General features: G+C 36.5%; 1 protein-coding gene across 1 annotated transcript in view; it reads left to right on the top strand.

Moving 5' to 3' along the window:
- LOC126184964 (RNA exonuclease 1 homolog) overlaps window positions 1-17,269 on the top strand; it is a 230,746-nt gene that overhangs the window by 74,745 nt on the left and 138,732 nt on the right. Inside the window, exon 3 of the mRNA XM_049927660.1 lies at window positions 6,723-6,889. Within this exon, the coding sequence (XP_049783617.1) occupies window positions 6,723-6,889 (167 nt within the window). The remainder of the gene's footprint in view (window positions 1-6,722; window positions 6,890-17,269) is intronic.

Here is a 17,269-nt window from a genome sequence, read left to right as displayed (position 1 = left end):
TTAGCTTGTGGTACTGTCGTGAGGTACCACATGTAAATTGGGACCTCACTCTTTGGATGACACCACAAAAAGTGTCATAAAAATGCAAGTTAGCAGGTTTCAGGCATAATATATGTGTATTAAAAGTTGTCTGGGTGTGGTGGGGCAGACCCTTTATTTTTACACTGGAAAACAGTAACTTCAAAGTGCTTACAGAGGCTCGCGTGAATAATATAGTTTTAAGTGTAAAATGTGTACATTGTATATAAAAGGCAATAAAAATTATTTTTATTGGTGGTAAGTATGGAAGCATTATTTTATACAAAGAGGTAGCTCATCTTGGGAAACCGAGCCATTGTAATTCATGATGTTTTTTCTGTCTAGTTCTCACTCTGCACCATATGTATACTGAGGTGATGCCACATCCCTGGCAGAACTGTCAAAGCTCACACCACACCACACCACCCCCGCCTTGAGCCCTTTAGCGTGTAAACATACCTTTCTGCAATTTTTTTTCCATGCAGATTTAGAAAATTTTAGAAGTTCTTAATTAGTTCAATAATAACATAGAATTATTGAAAAATATTACTTACATGAAGTATATTGATGAAAAATATTGCACATAACACGTTAAAGATACCATTGTAATAAATAAATTACAAATTATGTACACTTTAAAATACTGAAAGTAAAAAAAAAAAAACTATTATTGTTTATGGCAGCTGCTGTAATTGATAATACAAGTATGATATACATTGAATTAGAAATTATGTTTGCTCCTCATAAATTACTATTCATAAATTATTAATTATAATTAAAAGACAGAGCTGTAATAATGAGTTGAGAAATTATTTCTTTCCAGGAATTGTGTAGTTGTTACAATTTTACTTTGCCTTTCCTTGCTTTGAGCGTAGCAAATTCATTGAATGTCATCAAGTCAAGTTTAACAGCTTGAGCAGTGCAGCTGACTACGAATGGTATAATAAACATTTGTTTAAACTAGGGTTCAACTTGAGATTAACAGAATATATCTGTCTATAAGCATAATGAATAACAAAACAAATTCTGTAACATTATTCATCTGACGCAGGGGACTTATTATTTAATTCTTTTTAGATTTACACAGCAGATCATAGCAGCCAAAGCTTAGAAGCAGAAAAACTGGCTTGGGGGGAGGGGGGGGCCACAAGTAAATTACATATTCCCTCCACTTTTTTTGCTCACATTCTCCACCATTGCATCTTATCCAGTCTGTCTGCAAAAATTGGAAGTCTCTGGGTAAATAGCATATTTGCTTCATTACCCTCTCCCTTTATGATGATAATTGGATAAAACGATACCGTAGAAATGACACTGTTACAAAAGTGTGAGTTTACAGTTGCAGATGGAAAGAAAGGTTTCTTCTTGTAGGCAAAGGACAGGAACATAAGGGGAGAAGAAGTCACAAACGTCTCCCTATTAATTCTTAAACTGTCTTTCTTCTTATTTTCTTTTCTGGCCAGTTTTTGCACCCCTTTTGTGTTACTGAGCTTTGTGGGGGCCGATCTTACCCTCCCCCCCCCCCCCCCCCCCCGCCCCCCACTCTCCTCTTCAATATGGCACTGCTCTGCACAGCTTTATTTGTCATGCTTTCTTATCAGTGGTGGGTATGTCCGTAAATAATGTAAGATGCGTTTTGTTTGTGGTTTCATCTGGGTGACTGGCATATTATACATTATAAATACTTGAATATCTTTTTTTCTCTGACAGGTGAAGAGCTTGAATGTAAAATTAATCTTTTGCAGAACTTAGTAATGGAGGAGTGTCTGATGTGACATTATTGTGGTTTCTGACTATACAGGGTATCAAAGAAGTATTGCCATTTCATTTAGCAACTTCAAAAGTTTCAGCATGGAGCTTGTTAGAAATTGTAAAAACTTTCCTTTTGTCATTCAAATTGCAAATAAGCCACTGCTTTTGATGATACAGTTGGACTACAAATAAGATAATGAATCAAACTGTATGAGCCACTGAACGTGGCATCTGGGAGCAGTATGTTCATTTTGATCATGGCAATGTTAACGTGAAAAATAACTATAGAATTAATTAAAAAATGATGAGCACAATCACAGTTCACAATTTTCGGCCATTTGATACTAACAAATTCGTTAATGAGTTACATCATCATAATTCCTACCAATTTCCTTTAAGTTTATTTTGCAGTTACGTGGTTTGTCCTTGTTAACTGATGCACTTGGAAAAAGGATGTAAAGAAATACTAATTGAGATCCGGTTTTAGTAATTTTTTTCCTTCAAAAATTTCACCAAGTCAGGGAGCTGGTCTTGCTGTCCTTTCTCACCATCCTGCAGACTTGCCTGCCTTTAACCCTCAAGCAGGAGTGCTGGGGTGTAGAGGACCCTATGTTTAGTTTTTTGCTAGTGGGAACACTCCTTTTTGTCAGAAATTACTTGTGCACTACCAATTTCTGTGTGCCTGTGGTTCTGAGAATCTGTTGGGAGAATGCTACTGGCATATGAAGTACCCCATGTGCCTGGTCCTGTAAGTAAGTACATTATTGGTATGTGCAGGCAAACATGCATAGTTATTTATACCAGATCAGTAGTTTGAAAAAAAATTTTTTTTTTAATTTGTTACTTATTCCGGGAAATGATGCCGGAATATATAGCTACAATTCTGTAGGAGTTGTGTGATGGGTCAGATAATGAACTGGGCAGCTGTGGCAGTGGTGAACTGGACAGTGAGGTGGAATTCAAGAAAGTGAGCATGGGTAGTGACTCTTAGCAGGATGTTCTGTCTGTTACTGAGAGTGACAGTAGTGATTCAAGTGAAAATGGAAATGTGAAGTTGGAAATGTGAAGTTTTTTATTGGCAGAGATTTTACAAAGTGGAGAGAAACTGTGAAGATTTCTACCAGAGTAAAGTTAGAAATAAGAATGTAGTAGAAGTGTTTCCTGGTCCTAGAAGCAGTGCAGATGACCTAAGTAATGAATTTTCTGCTTTTCATTAAATAAGAGAGAACAGTATAATAGATAATTGTCACTCATAGAAATCTGTGTATACAGAAGAAAAGTGAATCATCAGAGTGCTTTTGCGATAGAAGTGTAAAAGAGACATCAAAACTGAAATACTTCCTTTGCTAGGATGTTTATATTTGGTTGGAACAAAGAAAGGACACCACACTAATGCACTCAAGGTATGGAACTCGAACAGAACAGGAATGCAAGTTCTAAGTTACAAGAGATCTTTGTTTTTAGTCCAATGTATGCAATTTGATGACAAGAACACATAAGCTGAAAGAAGAAAAATAGACAAACTAGCTGTCATTCATCCTTTCTTGCAGTTTCAGATGCAGGAATTTGCACAAACTGGGGTCCTATGTGACTATTGATAGAAAATTGGAGGCTTTCCAAGGGTGCTGCAGTTTTATGCAGTATATTCACAATAAGCCTGCAAAATATGGAATAAGGTCTTTGCTATGTGTGACTCAAAAGCATTTTTTTACAAGTAATTTAGAACTATACTGTGAAAAGCAAGAGGATGGCCAGTATCAGACCTAAAACAAGCCAAGTGATATAGTAATGCACCTGTTCCTAACATTGACATCAAATTTGATAACTTCATCCTTTGGTGACATATCCCCTGAAGAAGCAGCTCATTTTTATGGGGACACTGAAGGAGAACAAAAAGAGAAACTCTTGTTGAATTTGAGGCAAGCAAAAATTGAGAAGTTGTGTCTTCAATTTTAGAATTTCAAAAAGATGTCACTCTCACTTCATAAATACATGAGAGAAACAGATCGATGATATTTCTATCCACAATGCATGAACTACCAATACTGGATAATAAAATAAAAAAAAGCTTGAAATAATAATGGACTACGACATGAGAAAAGGGGACTTTGACACTGTGGATCAATCATGTAATGCATACAATGTCTTGTGCATAACAAGGATATGTCCAATGTGCATCTTTTACTCTTTCACGAATGTCGCAGGAATCGGTGCGTAAGTTTTGTGTACCTGAAATTCACAAAACCCTTATTATGCAAGAAGAATTTTTTGAAGAATTTAGCAATGGTGTTGTTGAAGCCTCATCTAACTGAAAGATCCAAACTAATGTGTCTTCCTGATGGCATTTTTTCATTCTTGATTAAATATCAAAAACTCTTGGAAAAGAATGACATATGTCCATCTACTTTTGAAGGATCAGCAAGCAAGAAATGTGGGAGGTGTGTAATTTGTGGCCGAGAAAAAGATTTATCAACAACCATTATATGTAATATATGCAAAACGTTTGTAAGAAACATTTGACAATTGCTTACAGTTGCAATAACTGTAATGACTAAGTCCTTAGTTTGACTGTGACTTACGTTCATGAGGCCTAAAATGTAGGGACCACCCACTAAACTGAAAAATAAAGTAAACCTCAAGTGAAACACTTTGTATTAACTTTTTATTATATATTTAAATTGTTATCTAAAGAATTTCAAATAATCAAACAGGTTCACAAAAAAATTAATTAAAATGCTCAGTAACAGTATTCGCAAAATAAACACCATTTTTGCAGAGTTTGAGACCGTGTTATGTTAATTAAGTTGTGGGGTATGAAAAATCTCATACGCCTACTCGACTAATGAAAATGTGGTGTGCCTGCGTGAGGATTAATATACATTATTACAACAAAGAAATTTACATTTCTTTTATGTTTGTTCACCAGATGTGGTGTGGAAATTTTTAAAGGTTTAGTTTTTAACTTACATAAGACACAATACATGCAATTCTGTACTGCTCAAGACCTGATCGCACAACATTGGAAACTAATCACTGTAGCAGAATATTGTAATTTCCCACATGTTTACATTGATAAGAATCTGAACTGGATATAACATGTTTGTCGTCTTAAACATCAGAGCTTTGCAACTTTTGTATAACAGAAGTATATCTGGGAAACGAAGATCTCAAAATTTGTGGTTTACTTTTTATATTCTCATTCACTGTTGTCTTCATTGAAGAAGAAAGTGTTGCTGCACAGAAGTGTGTAATGATGTCCAATGTAGATCCTTGTTATGCAATTTGGCACACCAGCATCTGCCTCTCAGTTTATTTGCTCCCTTAGGAAGTTACTGATAATTAATCACAGTTTAAGAATAAGAACAATATTCATATATATAATACTAGGAGGAGAAATGACTTGCATTATAGATCACTCAGTCTTAATATGACACAGAAATGGGTGAGATTTGCAGCCATAAAATTTTTTAACTCTTACCCAATTATGTGGAATTAATTAAGAGGTCTGACCATTAAAAAAAATCTAGGAAAAGAACACTAATTTAATACATTAATATCAGTGGGATCCAGACTTAGGTACTTTGTTGTTTTGAAAATGGCTTGTACTTCTCATAAGTTTCACAACTGTTGGTACTGTCTGCTTTATTTTACACCAGTTTCATTTCTTGGTTAGTTAACTTATATGTTGACAAATGTTGCATACATTACTACTGTATGGTGTGGTTAATGACAGAATGCTATTGAATGATGAACTCAAACAATAGTGTCATGTAGAATAGAGAAGCGTGTTTGTGCAGCACTCTAAGGAATGGAGTAAAGGATAGTTGGCATGCATACGTATTGAACTATTCTGAAAAGGCAAATATAAAAGTTTTCTTTAAAAGCTGGCCCAACTAGAACAATTGAAACACAAAGCAGCACTGATAAGCCTTTAAGTAAATAAAGGAAAAGGTACTTTGTCATCATAACTGACAAATATATACATAGTATGGAGTCATAATAACCTAAAACAGAAGCTTTTGTTGTATAGAAAACAATTGCTGGATAGAGTGTCATGAAAGTAAACTAGGGTCATCAGAATGAATATTTTCTGACTGAAAGAGGAAAAGGGACACACTACCATAAATGTGGAATGTGAGAAAGAACATGTACTTTGAATGTAAAATATAGATATACAAAGGGGACTCAAGAATAAAGAAAAAGTTTTCTCACACATTGAGCTAAAAACAGAAAATGGTTTTTCCCATGCTCATATGTCAAAAAATGGCAATGCAACTGAATTACATAAAATAGAGAAATCTAAAGACAGCTTGTGAATGTTCTAGTGGGCCTGCATAAGACACAAGGAAAGAGGCGCACATCTGCTTGGACATGTTGTCATGGTCTATGTTGGGTGCTTATCTTGCTAACAGCTCTAACTTCAAGTTATAAAAGCAGCTCTAACTTCAAGTTATAAAAGGCCATTGTGTGTAGCAGATTGCGGTCCTTGGAATATTTTTCCTCCTCTCTCTCTCTCTCTCTCTCTCTCTCTGTGTGTGTGTGTGTGTGTGTGTGTGTGTGTGTGTGTGTGTGTGTGTGTTTGTGTTTGTGTTTGTGTGTGTGTTACGGCTGTATTTTGAGATTGCTTCTAACTGAATATGAGTTGTTAACTTACAACTTCGAAAGTGCTGCTGCAGATACTGAAAAGCTGTATGTAATTGAGTCTACTTGATGGGCTCAGGAGACACTGACAGAGAATTCGTGGAGGTTTGTGATGCATTGCTTCATTGTAAGACTGTGACTAATATGTTACACTCTCTCTCTCTCTCTCTCTCTCTCTCTCTCTCTCTCTCTCTCTCTCTGCATTTCTCGTCATTTTCATCCAGAAAATGATATTCTATGACTTATTGGGATCCTGTGCTATTGCTGTACAGTAAATTTATTCTATAATAAAATTATTGTGTTTGTTTTAGGGAGAATATCTGAAGAACAAAATTTTGAAACTGGTGTAGATTCTGCTGCTAGTGATGAAGACAGTTCAAGCACAGATGAAGATGATGTAACTAAGGAATGCTTACGTATATTTCAAGAATATGAACCAAGAAAAGTGACGTGTGTCCCTGAGCCAGTACAGAACAAGGTAAGTTTTTTATTGGTTAAGGCTACATGAAAAGAGGAGATTGGGAGTGAAATGAGATGAAAAGTTCTTAGTTGCTAATTATATCATTTAATGATTGATTTACTGTTTCCTTTACTTCAAAACAAAACAGATTTTAGGAAACATGAGGTTAAACACAACACAATGTATTTTTTACTGTAATGTTGAAAATTGTACTTATTCATAATATGAGTGTAGCTTCATATTATTAACACTACTTTATCTACATCTGCATACCACAAGCCACCTTGCAGTGTGTGGCAGAGGGTACTTCGTGTACCACTGTCATTTCCCCCCTTTCCTGTTCATCACGAATGGTTCATGGGAAGAACAATTGCTGGTAAGCCTCAGTGTGGAATCAGATCTCTCTAAATTTATCTTCACAGTCTTGTTGTATTTATGCAGGAGGAAGAAATCTATTTCTTGATTCTTGTAGGAATGTATGGGCCCCCGGAACTTTAACAGTAAATCACACAATGATGCAGGAGGCCTCTCTTGTAGTATCTGCCACTGGGATTGATTGATCATCTCCATGATGCTTTTGTGCTTACTAAATGAACCTGTAATGAAATGTGCTGCTCTTCGTTGGACCTTTTGCATTTCCTCTATCTATCCTGTCTGGTATGGTTCCCACACTGATGAGCAGTATTCAAATACTAGTCAAACAGTTTGCCTGCTTAGCTGGATGGTAACGTGCTCGCCTCCCATGAAAGTGGGACCAGGATCGATTCCTGGCCAGTTTGGAGATTTTCTCCACTCGAGGACTGGGTGTAGCGTTGTCCTCATCATCATTTCATCCTCATCACCGGCGTGCAAGTCGTCCAGTGAGGTGTCAACTGAAATAAGACTTGCACTTGGCGGTCAAACTTTCCCGGATGGGGCCTCCCGGCCAGCTATGCCGTATGCTCATTTCATTTCCAGTAGTCAAACAAGGGTTTTGTTAGCTGCCTCCTTGTTAACAGACTATATTTCCTGAGGATCCTTCCAATGAATCTGTCTGGAATCTGCCTTTGCTGCAGTTAGTTTTATGAGGCCATTCCACTTTAAATCATTCCATATGCATACTCCTAGATATTTTGTGCAAGTAACTGCACCCAGTGATTTTTCTGCAATTGTGTAATCATATAGTAATAGGTCTTTCCATTTGAGTACATGCAATACATTACATTTCTTGCTGTTGAGGGTTAATTGCCACTCCCTGACCAAGGGCTGATCCTCTGCAGGTTTACCTGCATTTCTCTACATGCTTCTAGTGTTGAGACTTCTCTATGTGCTACACTATCATCCACAAAAAGCATTATGGAATTTCCAGTGTTGTGTACTGTGTGAAAAAGTAATGGATCTATAACACTCCCTTGGGGTATGCCTGAAGTCAGTTTTACATCTGAAGGCTTCTCTCCATTGAGAATAACATGATGTGTTCTGTTTGCTAGAAGCTCTTCAAGCCAATCACACAGTTTGCCTGATGTTCTGTACGCTCACATTTTGTTAGTTAGGTGGCAGTGTGAAATTTTATCGAATGCCGTACAGAAGTCAGGGGACACAGCATCTACCTGGACACCAATATGTACCACCTTCTGGGTATCATGGACAAACAGATCAAGCTGGGTTTCACATGATCATTGTTTTTGGAACCCATGTTGATTTCTAAAGAGGAGAGTTTTGGTCTCCAGAAATGTCAATATGTGAACATAAAACCAAAATTCTACAACTAACCAATGTCAGAGATACAGACTATAGGTTTTACAACTATTTGATGACCTTTCTTGAAAATGCAAATGACCTGTGCCCTTTTCCATCAGGAACACTACTCTTCTCCAGAGACCTACAGTATACTGCTGCTAGAAGAGGGTCAAGTTCTTTTGCGTACTATCTGTAGAATTTTATTGGTATCCTGTCATGTCCAGTGGCATTCCTTCTGTTGGGTGATTTCATTTGCTTTTCTATACTATGGCCACTTTGGTATCAGCCATTTCGTAATTCGTGCAATGATTTAATAAGCCACAATGCTAACCATCTCTTCAGATGCATTGGGCCACCATTGCCTCTGAAGAGGTACTACAGTGTGATCTTCCACTCTGAAACAGTTGTAGAAAAAGACGTTTAGTATTTTGGACTTTTCTGTGTCATTGTCTGTTCAGTGGGATTGTTGTCCCAGAGTGTCTGTAAAGATGGCTTCCATCTGTGTAATGATATAACATGAGACCAAAACTTCTCAGGATTTTCTGTCAAGTCAGTAGACAGATTTTTTCTTTTGAATTCATTGAACACCTCATTCATGACCCTGTTTAGCTAATTTTGGCTACATTCGTTTGTTTGTCTGTTAGGCTTCCTCTCATAGGTGAACCTCTCTTTGCTTTCATAGCATCTTTCTAACATGTCTGTTGAACTTCAGTGGGTCTTTTCCATCATCACAACTGTGCTCTGGATGTACATATCTAAAGTGTATTGTACAATGGATTTTGAACTGTGTCCATTGATACTCAACCTTGTTAGTGTGAAAGATGAAACTTTCATGCTGACTGCTCAGGTAATCTGAAATCTGTTTCTTTTCACTCTTGTTAAGCAGAAAGATTTTCCTACCTGTCTTTGTATTCTTATTTACATCTGTATTCAGGGATGCTGTAATGGTTTTATGACCACTGAATTCCTGTTCTACACTTACTGGCGAGGAGAATGTGGCAAGTGCCGTACCCCGATTTCCACAGACTTCTTTCAGCGTAATAGGAGTGAAAATTAGTGAACTCGTCTCACTTTTCTGTATGTACTTGACCATTTCTGAAAAAAGTGACGGTCAAAGATTACAAGATTTCGAGATACTGCATGTGTCTTTTGTGGCGCGATATCGTCAGATGCAGTGGTGGCCCAATGAGTAGCATTGTGGCCTATTAATTTTGCGCCCTTTGTTTGAAGCCTGATTATTGTTTTTATCTATTTTATTTTTATTGTTTTCACTTATTTTCTATGTCCGTAGAAGATTACTACATGAATGTTTCTTGTCAAATTAGTGGGTACAAGGGTGTTATATTAAATGTGAAATTACAACTGGGCTTCACAGTAAGTGTCACATATTTGTTATAGAATGTATGTGTATATGGTGCTTTTTAAATCTCATATTCTGATATTTCATTCTCATATTAATTCTTATATTTTATTCATATATTTATTCTTCAGGAAAATTTGTGTGTTCCCTTGGACAATACCAATCATGGAAACATTCGAAACACAGACATTCATAACACCATGAATATTGCAAAAAGGCAGGTTTGCCACAGTGACAGTTTTCGTATAATTCACACTCGAGAAAGAAACATCATTAACACTGGTGAATATTCCACATGTTGGCAATAATTTTGTAGCAAACCATGCAGAACTGATCACTTTTCTGCAAACTGGCGCTTGCAGTTGATTATGAATCAAGATAAGCTGCTGGAATTTCTCTGAAAACAATTTCAAATAATTTTCTTTTTATTCATCTGATAAGCAATTTGTAGACGAATAAGGACAATGATACATCAGTATACACTCGAAAATGTTTTGTAGTAACTTTCTACAGACACGGGTGTATAAATGAACAACAAAAAATAAAAATAAAGGGGATAACCGCATTTCGAACATGGGACGCATAAATTAAGAAGTCGTTACCCTAACTATTGGGCCACCATTTTGTCTGAGGATATCACCCGGTGAAAGGCATGCACAGGAGCTTGAAAACTTTGACTGTCAATTTTTCTGAAACGGTTGAAGATCTACGGATAAGCTAAGACATGTGTTCACTTATTTTGGCTCCTTTTCCACTCAGCGAAGTTTCTGGGAAATCGGACTGTGGTACTTGCCGTGTTCTCATGAGTAGAGTAGTTTGGGTATGTTTGTTGCCAGCAGATCTAAGATGTTACCTTCATGAGTCAGGTCACTATTAACTGCTCAAGGTAGTTTTTGGATAAGGACTTTTTTTTTAACTTTCTTAAGGCTGTGTAAAGTACAAAATGTATATGCGCACGAAGATATTTTAATGTTTTGGGTCCTAATTTGACATAGTGTCAGCTATTGTTAACTTTGAAGACAAAAGTCTTATTACATGAAAGGTACACTGATTAAGAAGCTAGAAACATATTTCAGAGAACATGCACATGAGGATAAGGTAAAAGTTTTTGGACTGGCACAGAGATGACATAGAATACCAACGAAATTTAGATTCTTTCGTTTTTTTTGGTACATTACATGTTGTGCAAAGTACTGTTGTGAATAAAGTGTCAACTTGAGCTGCCAAATAATTTTGCTTATTTTTTTCAAATAAAATTTTGTGTTTTGAACATTTTGCCACCAGTGTAAATTTATCCAAAGCTGACAAAGCCCTAAGTGTGCTTCTTCATTTCCACCAGTTAAGAAATAGCCAGTTGAATTCAAATATGCCTGTAACTGTCATGAAGATGGTGCATGTGAAGTGCATCAAAAATGTGCCGTAGAAGATGAGAAAGTTCTCAATATGGTGTTGCAAGATAAGCAATGAAGTGTGTGTGAAATAGCTGATGCCATAGCCATATCACAGTGAAGACTGTGCCACATTTTACTTGGAACATTAATTAGAGGAAGCTTTGTGTGATATGGGTGCAACATTTATTGAATGATGATAGAAAGTAAATGAATAAACAAACTGTCTCTCATTTATTTGCAAAGACAGACTATCTATGAATAAAAGGAATTTATCAGCAATGTTTAAACATTAGAAAAATTGTTTTATGCATTAATTTGCTATGGGGGATGAGGTGTGGAACCATCACTTCATGTCAGAAACAAAATAACAATCAGAATTGTTAGAAATTTTGAGGTGGAAGCCCGTGGCACCAGAAAAGGAAGAGCCAATTTTCCTTTTTTCTGAAATGTTGTATGGTGAAATATTATTTGATACTCAAAAGTAATTCTTTTGATCGATTACCCTGCAAATGTAATGGTAAATACTCTGTAAGTCTCATAGACCAATTGGATGAAAAACAATGTTAAAAGAGACTGGATTGCAGAAGGGTAAGGAGGGGGAATATTTATCAGAATGATGTGCCTCCCGAAAAACGTTCTTTGGCTTGGAATGGGGGAGAGGGGGAGGGGAATTGGAAGTGGAAGAACAAGTTGTTGGAACCTACACCATTTTAATCAGATTTGGCAGCCTCTAACTTGTAGCCACATATAAAGATATTTGTCGCTGGAAAACATTTTGGGCCTAGTGAAGAGGTTGTGTCAGCATATTTTGAAGAAATTCTTGAATAGTGAATCGAGAAAGAATGTACTTACAGGAAAAGCACTAAACATAGTGTTATGAACTAAAGAATAATTTGTTGAAAATGTTTATTTTTGCTGTAAAAATTTCGGGTTTTTCTGCCGAGCTGACAAGTGTTCACTTTGTTGTTGTATAAGAAACTTTATTTGCTGTAGAAATATAACATTCACAGAAAGAGACAAGACAATTTATGTGATGAGAGGTCTTATCTCTATAAAATGTCTAGGTGTGTGGAAATTGTTTGAAAGTAAAGAAACCTGGGGATCTAAGAACTGTGTGGAAAAGTAAATTAAATTCTATTGTAATAAGAAGCAACTTAAGAAACTGTTCCTACAAAACAGCTATTATTGAAGGTTGATATCTGATTGCTCCAGAAATATAGGTACCAGTTCATGAAGTGAAAATTTGAGGAATAACGGCAGAGAGCTATTTAACAAATGACAGTCAAATCAAACTAACTGTATAAGTGTTGCAGAAGTAGTATGAGGTGAGTAAATTGATATTTCAAGACATAAATTTGTTGTTGTCTTGAGACTTGTACCTTGGCAGGCAGTAACAGTTGTTTCAGCATCAGTTGAGTCAAAGAATTAGGGCTGTTCAGCGTCATTGTAATTTTTTTGATGAAAATGTGTGATTTTTTGGACTCACTGTAATTTTCTCCAAAACAGAAGATTATCAAAGATGATGATGCAACAGTAATATGAATTCATTCTTCATTTAAATGATGCACACAATCCACAGTAGTCTCTAGTGATGACCATTTTAATAAGTTTTCAACCCATAGGTTTCGTGTATCTCTGAGCAGTTTACAAATTTGCCACCACAAGTGCTGACATCTGTCTGTTGCAGGTGTGCATATGAGAGTGCTTTGTGGCATGCGAAATGTCTGGACAGTAGTCCATTTCGTCCTAAGCTCACCCCAACATATCATCAGTTATTCACTCTACAGTGTAAGAGATGCATTTATTTGAATCGCCTAACTGTTGTGGTCAAGCTGGGCCATGCACACAGTATACCTGATGTAATCCCACAAAAAGAAATCGGATGTTAAAATAGGAGATTGTGGATGTCAGAGTAAAATCAGGGGTTCATGAACACATTGGTGCTAATAAGGAAGGGTATAGTCATGTAGTAAGACAAACATGAAAAAAAAAAAAAAACCCTTCTCCTGCTCGTGAATAAATTATTAGACAGTAGCATCTAAGGCACAGAAGAGTCAATATACTTTGAACCTCTGAAGTAAAATAAAAGGGCCATTACACTTAGCATCTGTGTATCACGTAAAACACATTCATGTTTGGTATCTTGCTCATGACCTACAGTTCATGCATATTTTGTCTGCCCCATATCTGAAGATTATGGCAGTATTAATATGTTTAACATTTAGATCAGAAGGCAGGCAATACTTTTTCTTAATCTGTTGTTGCAATTAACCTAGTATACTCTTTCTTAGGAGACACCATGCAGTGGGTTGTGCCACTTTTAATTAACAACTAGAACATGATATTGATTTCTTTTGGCTTCTTTTCATCCATGTTAGATGTTTATGAGGACTTCATGTGGGGCACTAACATATAGTGAATAGGATTTGCTTAACTCAATATGGTATGTATCTGGTGGCTGCATCTCGCCTTGGATCCCAAAATATATTTACGCTGTTAACAAAAGCACTTGTTCCTGTACTGTCCAGAACACTGCACTTACAGGAGTCATCTGTCAATGTAGACATTTGTGGATTGTCTGTGTCATTTCAATAAAGAATTAATCAGCTGTACCTCTGCATGATCTTGTTTTGAGGAACCGTGTAAGAATGTCCTCCTGTTATCAGTACTGTACAATAGGTGAGAAAAAATAATAGGTTAGTACATTGACAGAAAGTTGATGGAGAAAACTTAAATGTGTAATGCTTTATGAAAACACTGAGAACTTTCAACAGAGACAGCTTAATTTAATAAGGCAGGTGTCATTTTATATCACTGTACTGTTGAATATTGAGCTCATCATAGTTCAGTTAATGCTGACTTACGAACACATTTCAGTTTGCCAACTAGATACAGCATTCGGTAGGAATGATTCAGTTAATGAATTTCTAAAGTGGTTCAGTGGTTTTTCAGGTTTATTTGTGTCTTCAATAATGCCAAATACTGTAGCCTACAGGAGGAAAAGAAACTACTTAGGTGGACAGTTGAAGTTGGGATAAGAGCGAAAGTGAAGTATTACATTATTAGTTAGCTGATTACACACAAATAGTAATCAATAAGTTCCTGATTTACTATCGAAAGAAGTAGGTCAATGTTAAACGATATAGCCATCTAGCTTCTTCAGCACAATTATCTTTCAAGTTAAATGTTGAGTCTGCTAGCAATGCCACACTTTGAAACTGTCTCCATGTAGCTGCTAAACAAATCTTTCAGCTCAGTGTGTTATTTGTGTATAGTCTTTGAGCTTAACCTTTTGGTTCTCTGTAATGGATGTAGAAAGAAATCATATAAAGCAATTTCCGACCCATGATCCTGATGAGGCTCCAAAGCCATTTTGTTTGGCCAAAAATTTCCCATCTGACGAGATATATGAGCAGAAATTTCCTATTGTAATCTAGTCTTTCAATTTTTTTATCCCTATGTTACTCCTACTTGTCGTTGGGCTTCAGTCTTTATTCTGTTGCACTGTCTTGCCAACATACTTTATTTGTTTTGTCGAATTAAGATTGACTGAAATCTTGATGTGTAATCTACATCATGTGAATGTGAGTTGTGTTGATAAATTAAAACAAATGAAATTCTAACTTTGATGTACTATTGCAACTGTGATAGTGATTGCTGAAATGATTCCTTAATGAAAGCAGGATCTGATTCTTGTCTTATGTTGGTCAAAACTGTGTAAATTTTTTGTCTACAGTGACTTTCTCGATGAACAAAACTAGCTTTGGAATATGTCTTCCTGTGCACTTAAGCCCATAAACCTTTATTACTGCTTGGTAGTATCCGTAATCAAATTTTCTACAACAAAAGGAAAAAATTCGCAGTCATATTCCGTATAATTCCTTAAAGTTCTTTTATAACTGCCCATTTTCTTTCAGTGCTGCCTACTCCATCTTTATTTCACAGATCTCAGTTCTGCCCTTCCATTTCAGAGCAGACATAGAGTGACTCAAAACACTTGATATAGAGAAATTAGGCCTCTGGAGGAAAAGGGAACAACTGTGGAGAGAAAGCTGAATAAACGTAAGTAAGTACTAACTGAGACTGCACTAAATTTTCTACCAGTAAGAGAAGTTTTTCATTTACATATCCCATTTTGTTGCTGTTACATTGAGCCATTACTGAGAAATTGTAATTGGGGCACAATGAACTAACTTGAAAACTCCATTGACCTGTAACAATTTTGTGAAGTATTCTTAATAAGAAGAAAAGGGCAATGCATTTGTATTAAAACTAGGAGAAAAGTATGGAGGATGGAGATACTTTCACCACCACTAAGGAAACATTTCAAGATACCTTAATACATCATAATCAAAAGCAGTATAAGTAAAAATTAAATAAATAAATATTGAGCTTTAATGATCGGTTTGAATTTCTCAAAGTGCACAGGAAGAGATTCCAGCTGCTGTCACTTAAGGCAAAGACTGATTTGTTACTCTACTTAAATATCGTACTAGACTACTTTACAGAATCTTCTAAGTTGGCAGCATTATTTGGAGGCAAGATATGTTATATGAAGCTGGAACAAAAATTGAAATACACAGATTTACAAATACATACATTCTGTGTATCCCAGAAATACATCAGAAGGGAATCCATTGTATTATTAGATATTTTGGACTAAATTGTGTTTTTTGTGTAGAAATTATTCAAATTTACAATGATTTTATTGGAAGAACAACCCTACAGTAATAGAACAAGTACAATTTCCCTACTGTATTTTAAAAGTCGATTTATTATGTTACAAGGCATGTTCAGAAAGTAAGTGTACTAGACTCTTATTTTGGGGGGGGGGGGGGGGGGGAATGTGTGTTTGAAAAAAAAATTACAGGTTATTGCTGATAACTTGTTGACTATATTTTTACATAATTGCCATCCCATTCAGTGCATGTGGTGAGCTGTGGCACAAGCTTCTTTATGCCCTCCTCGAAGAACTCTGCCACCAGCTTCTTTTCCCATTTCAGAGCCTCTTTCTGCACCTGTTTTTCAGTGGAAAATTTAATTCAGTTCATGTGTGCCTTTAGGGAGATAAAAAGATTACAATCTGAAGACACCAAGTCAGGGGAATACGGTAGATGTTTCAAAACATCCCAGCCAAATGAGTCTAAGAACAAGGCTGTCTGAGGACAGGCATTGTCGTGCAACAAGCAGACTTCTCTCATTAGCACTCCCCCCCCCAATTCTGAATGCTCCTTTTGAGGTTTATAGGGTTGCGCAATGTTGTTATGCATTGATGGTCTCCCCACAAGGAAGAAATTCAACCAAAATGATGTGTTTTTGTTCCCAAAACACCAAGGCCATGATTTTTCCCCCCTAAATTGTGGTTTTGATTTCTTTGGCAGATGAGAAATTGGTGTGACACCACTGTGATGACTGACTTTTTAACTAAGGCATGTAGTGAGCCACTCATGTTTCATTTCCAGTCACAATAGAGCACAGAAAATCCTCACCTTCCAATTCAAGTTGCTCAAGAAATTTGCAGGTGCTATTGACCAAAATTTTCTTGCGCTGCTCTGTCAACTGTTTTGGGACCCACTTGCACACAGTTTCCGGCATCCCAGCATTTCTATGAGTGTCGTGTATAAGATAGATCTGGGGAGTTGTGGGAACATCACAGAAATTTCACGCACTGTCAGTCTGCAGTCTTCGCAAACAGTTTCCTAGATTATTATTTTTCACCAACTCATCACTCAGAATGGGAGGTCTTCCTTTCCTCTGTTTCTCATGAACATTTGTTCTGCCTCACTAAACACACTTCACCATATAAACACATTCATTCTGCTCATAACACCTTCACCATAAACTATCTGATTTGTGAAAAAAATTCAATAGGTGTGCGAGTAGGCTGGGGATCACAGCACGTGTCTTCACTTGGCAGGATTTCTTACC

This window comes from Schistocerca cancellata, chromosome 4, assembly GCF_023864275.1.
Source record: "Schistocerca cancellata isolate TAMUIC-IGC-003103 chromosome 4, iqSchCanc2.1, whole genome shotgun sequence".
Classification (NCBI taxonomy): Eukaryota; Metazoa; Arthropoda; class Insecta; order Orthoptera; family Acrididae; genus Schistocerca; species Schistocerca cancellata.
This window is presented reverse-complemented; position numbering and strand designations above follow the sequence as displayed.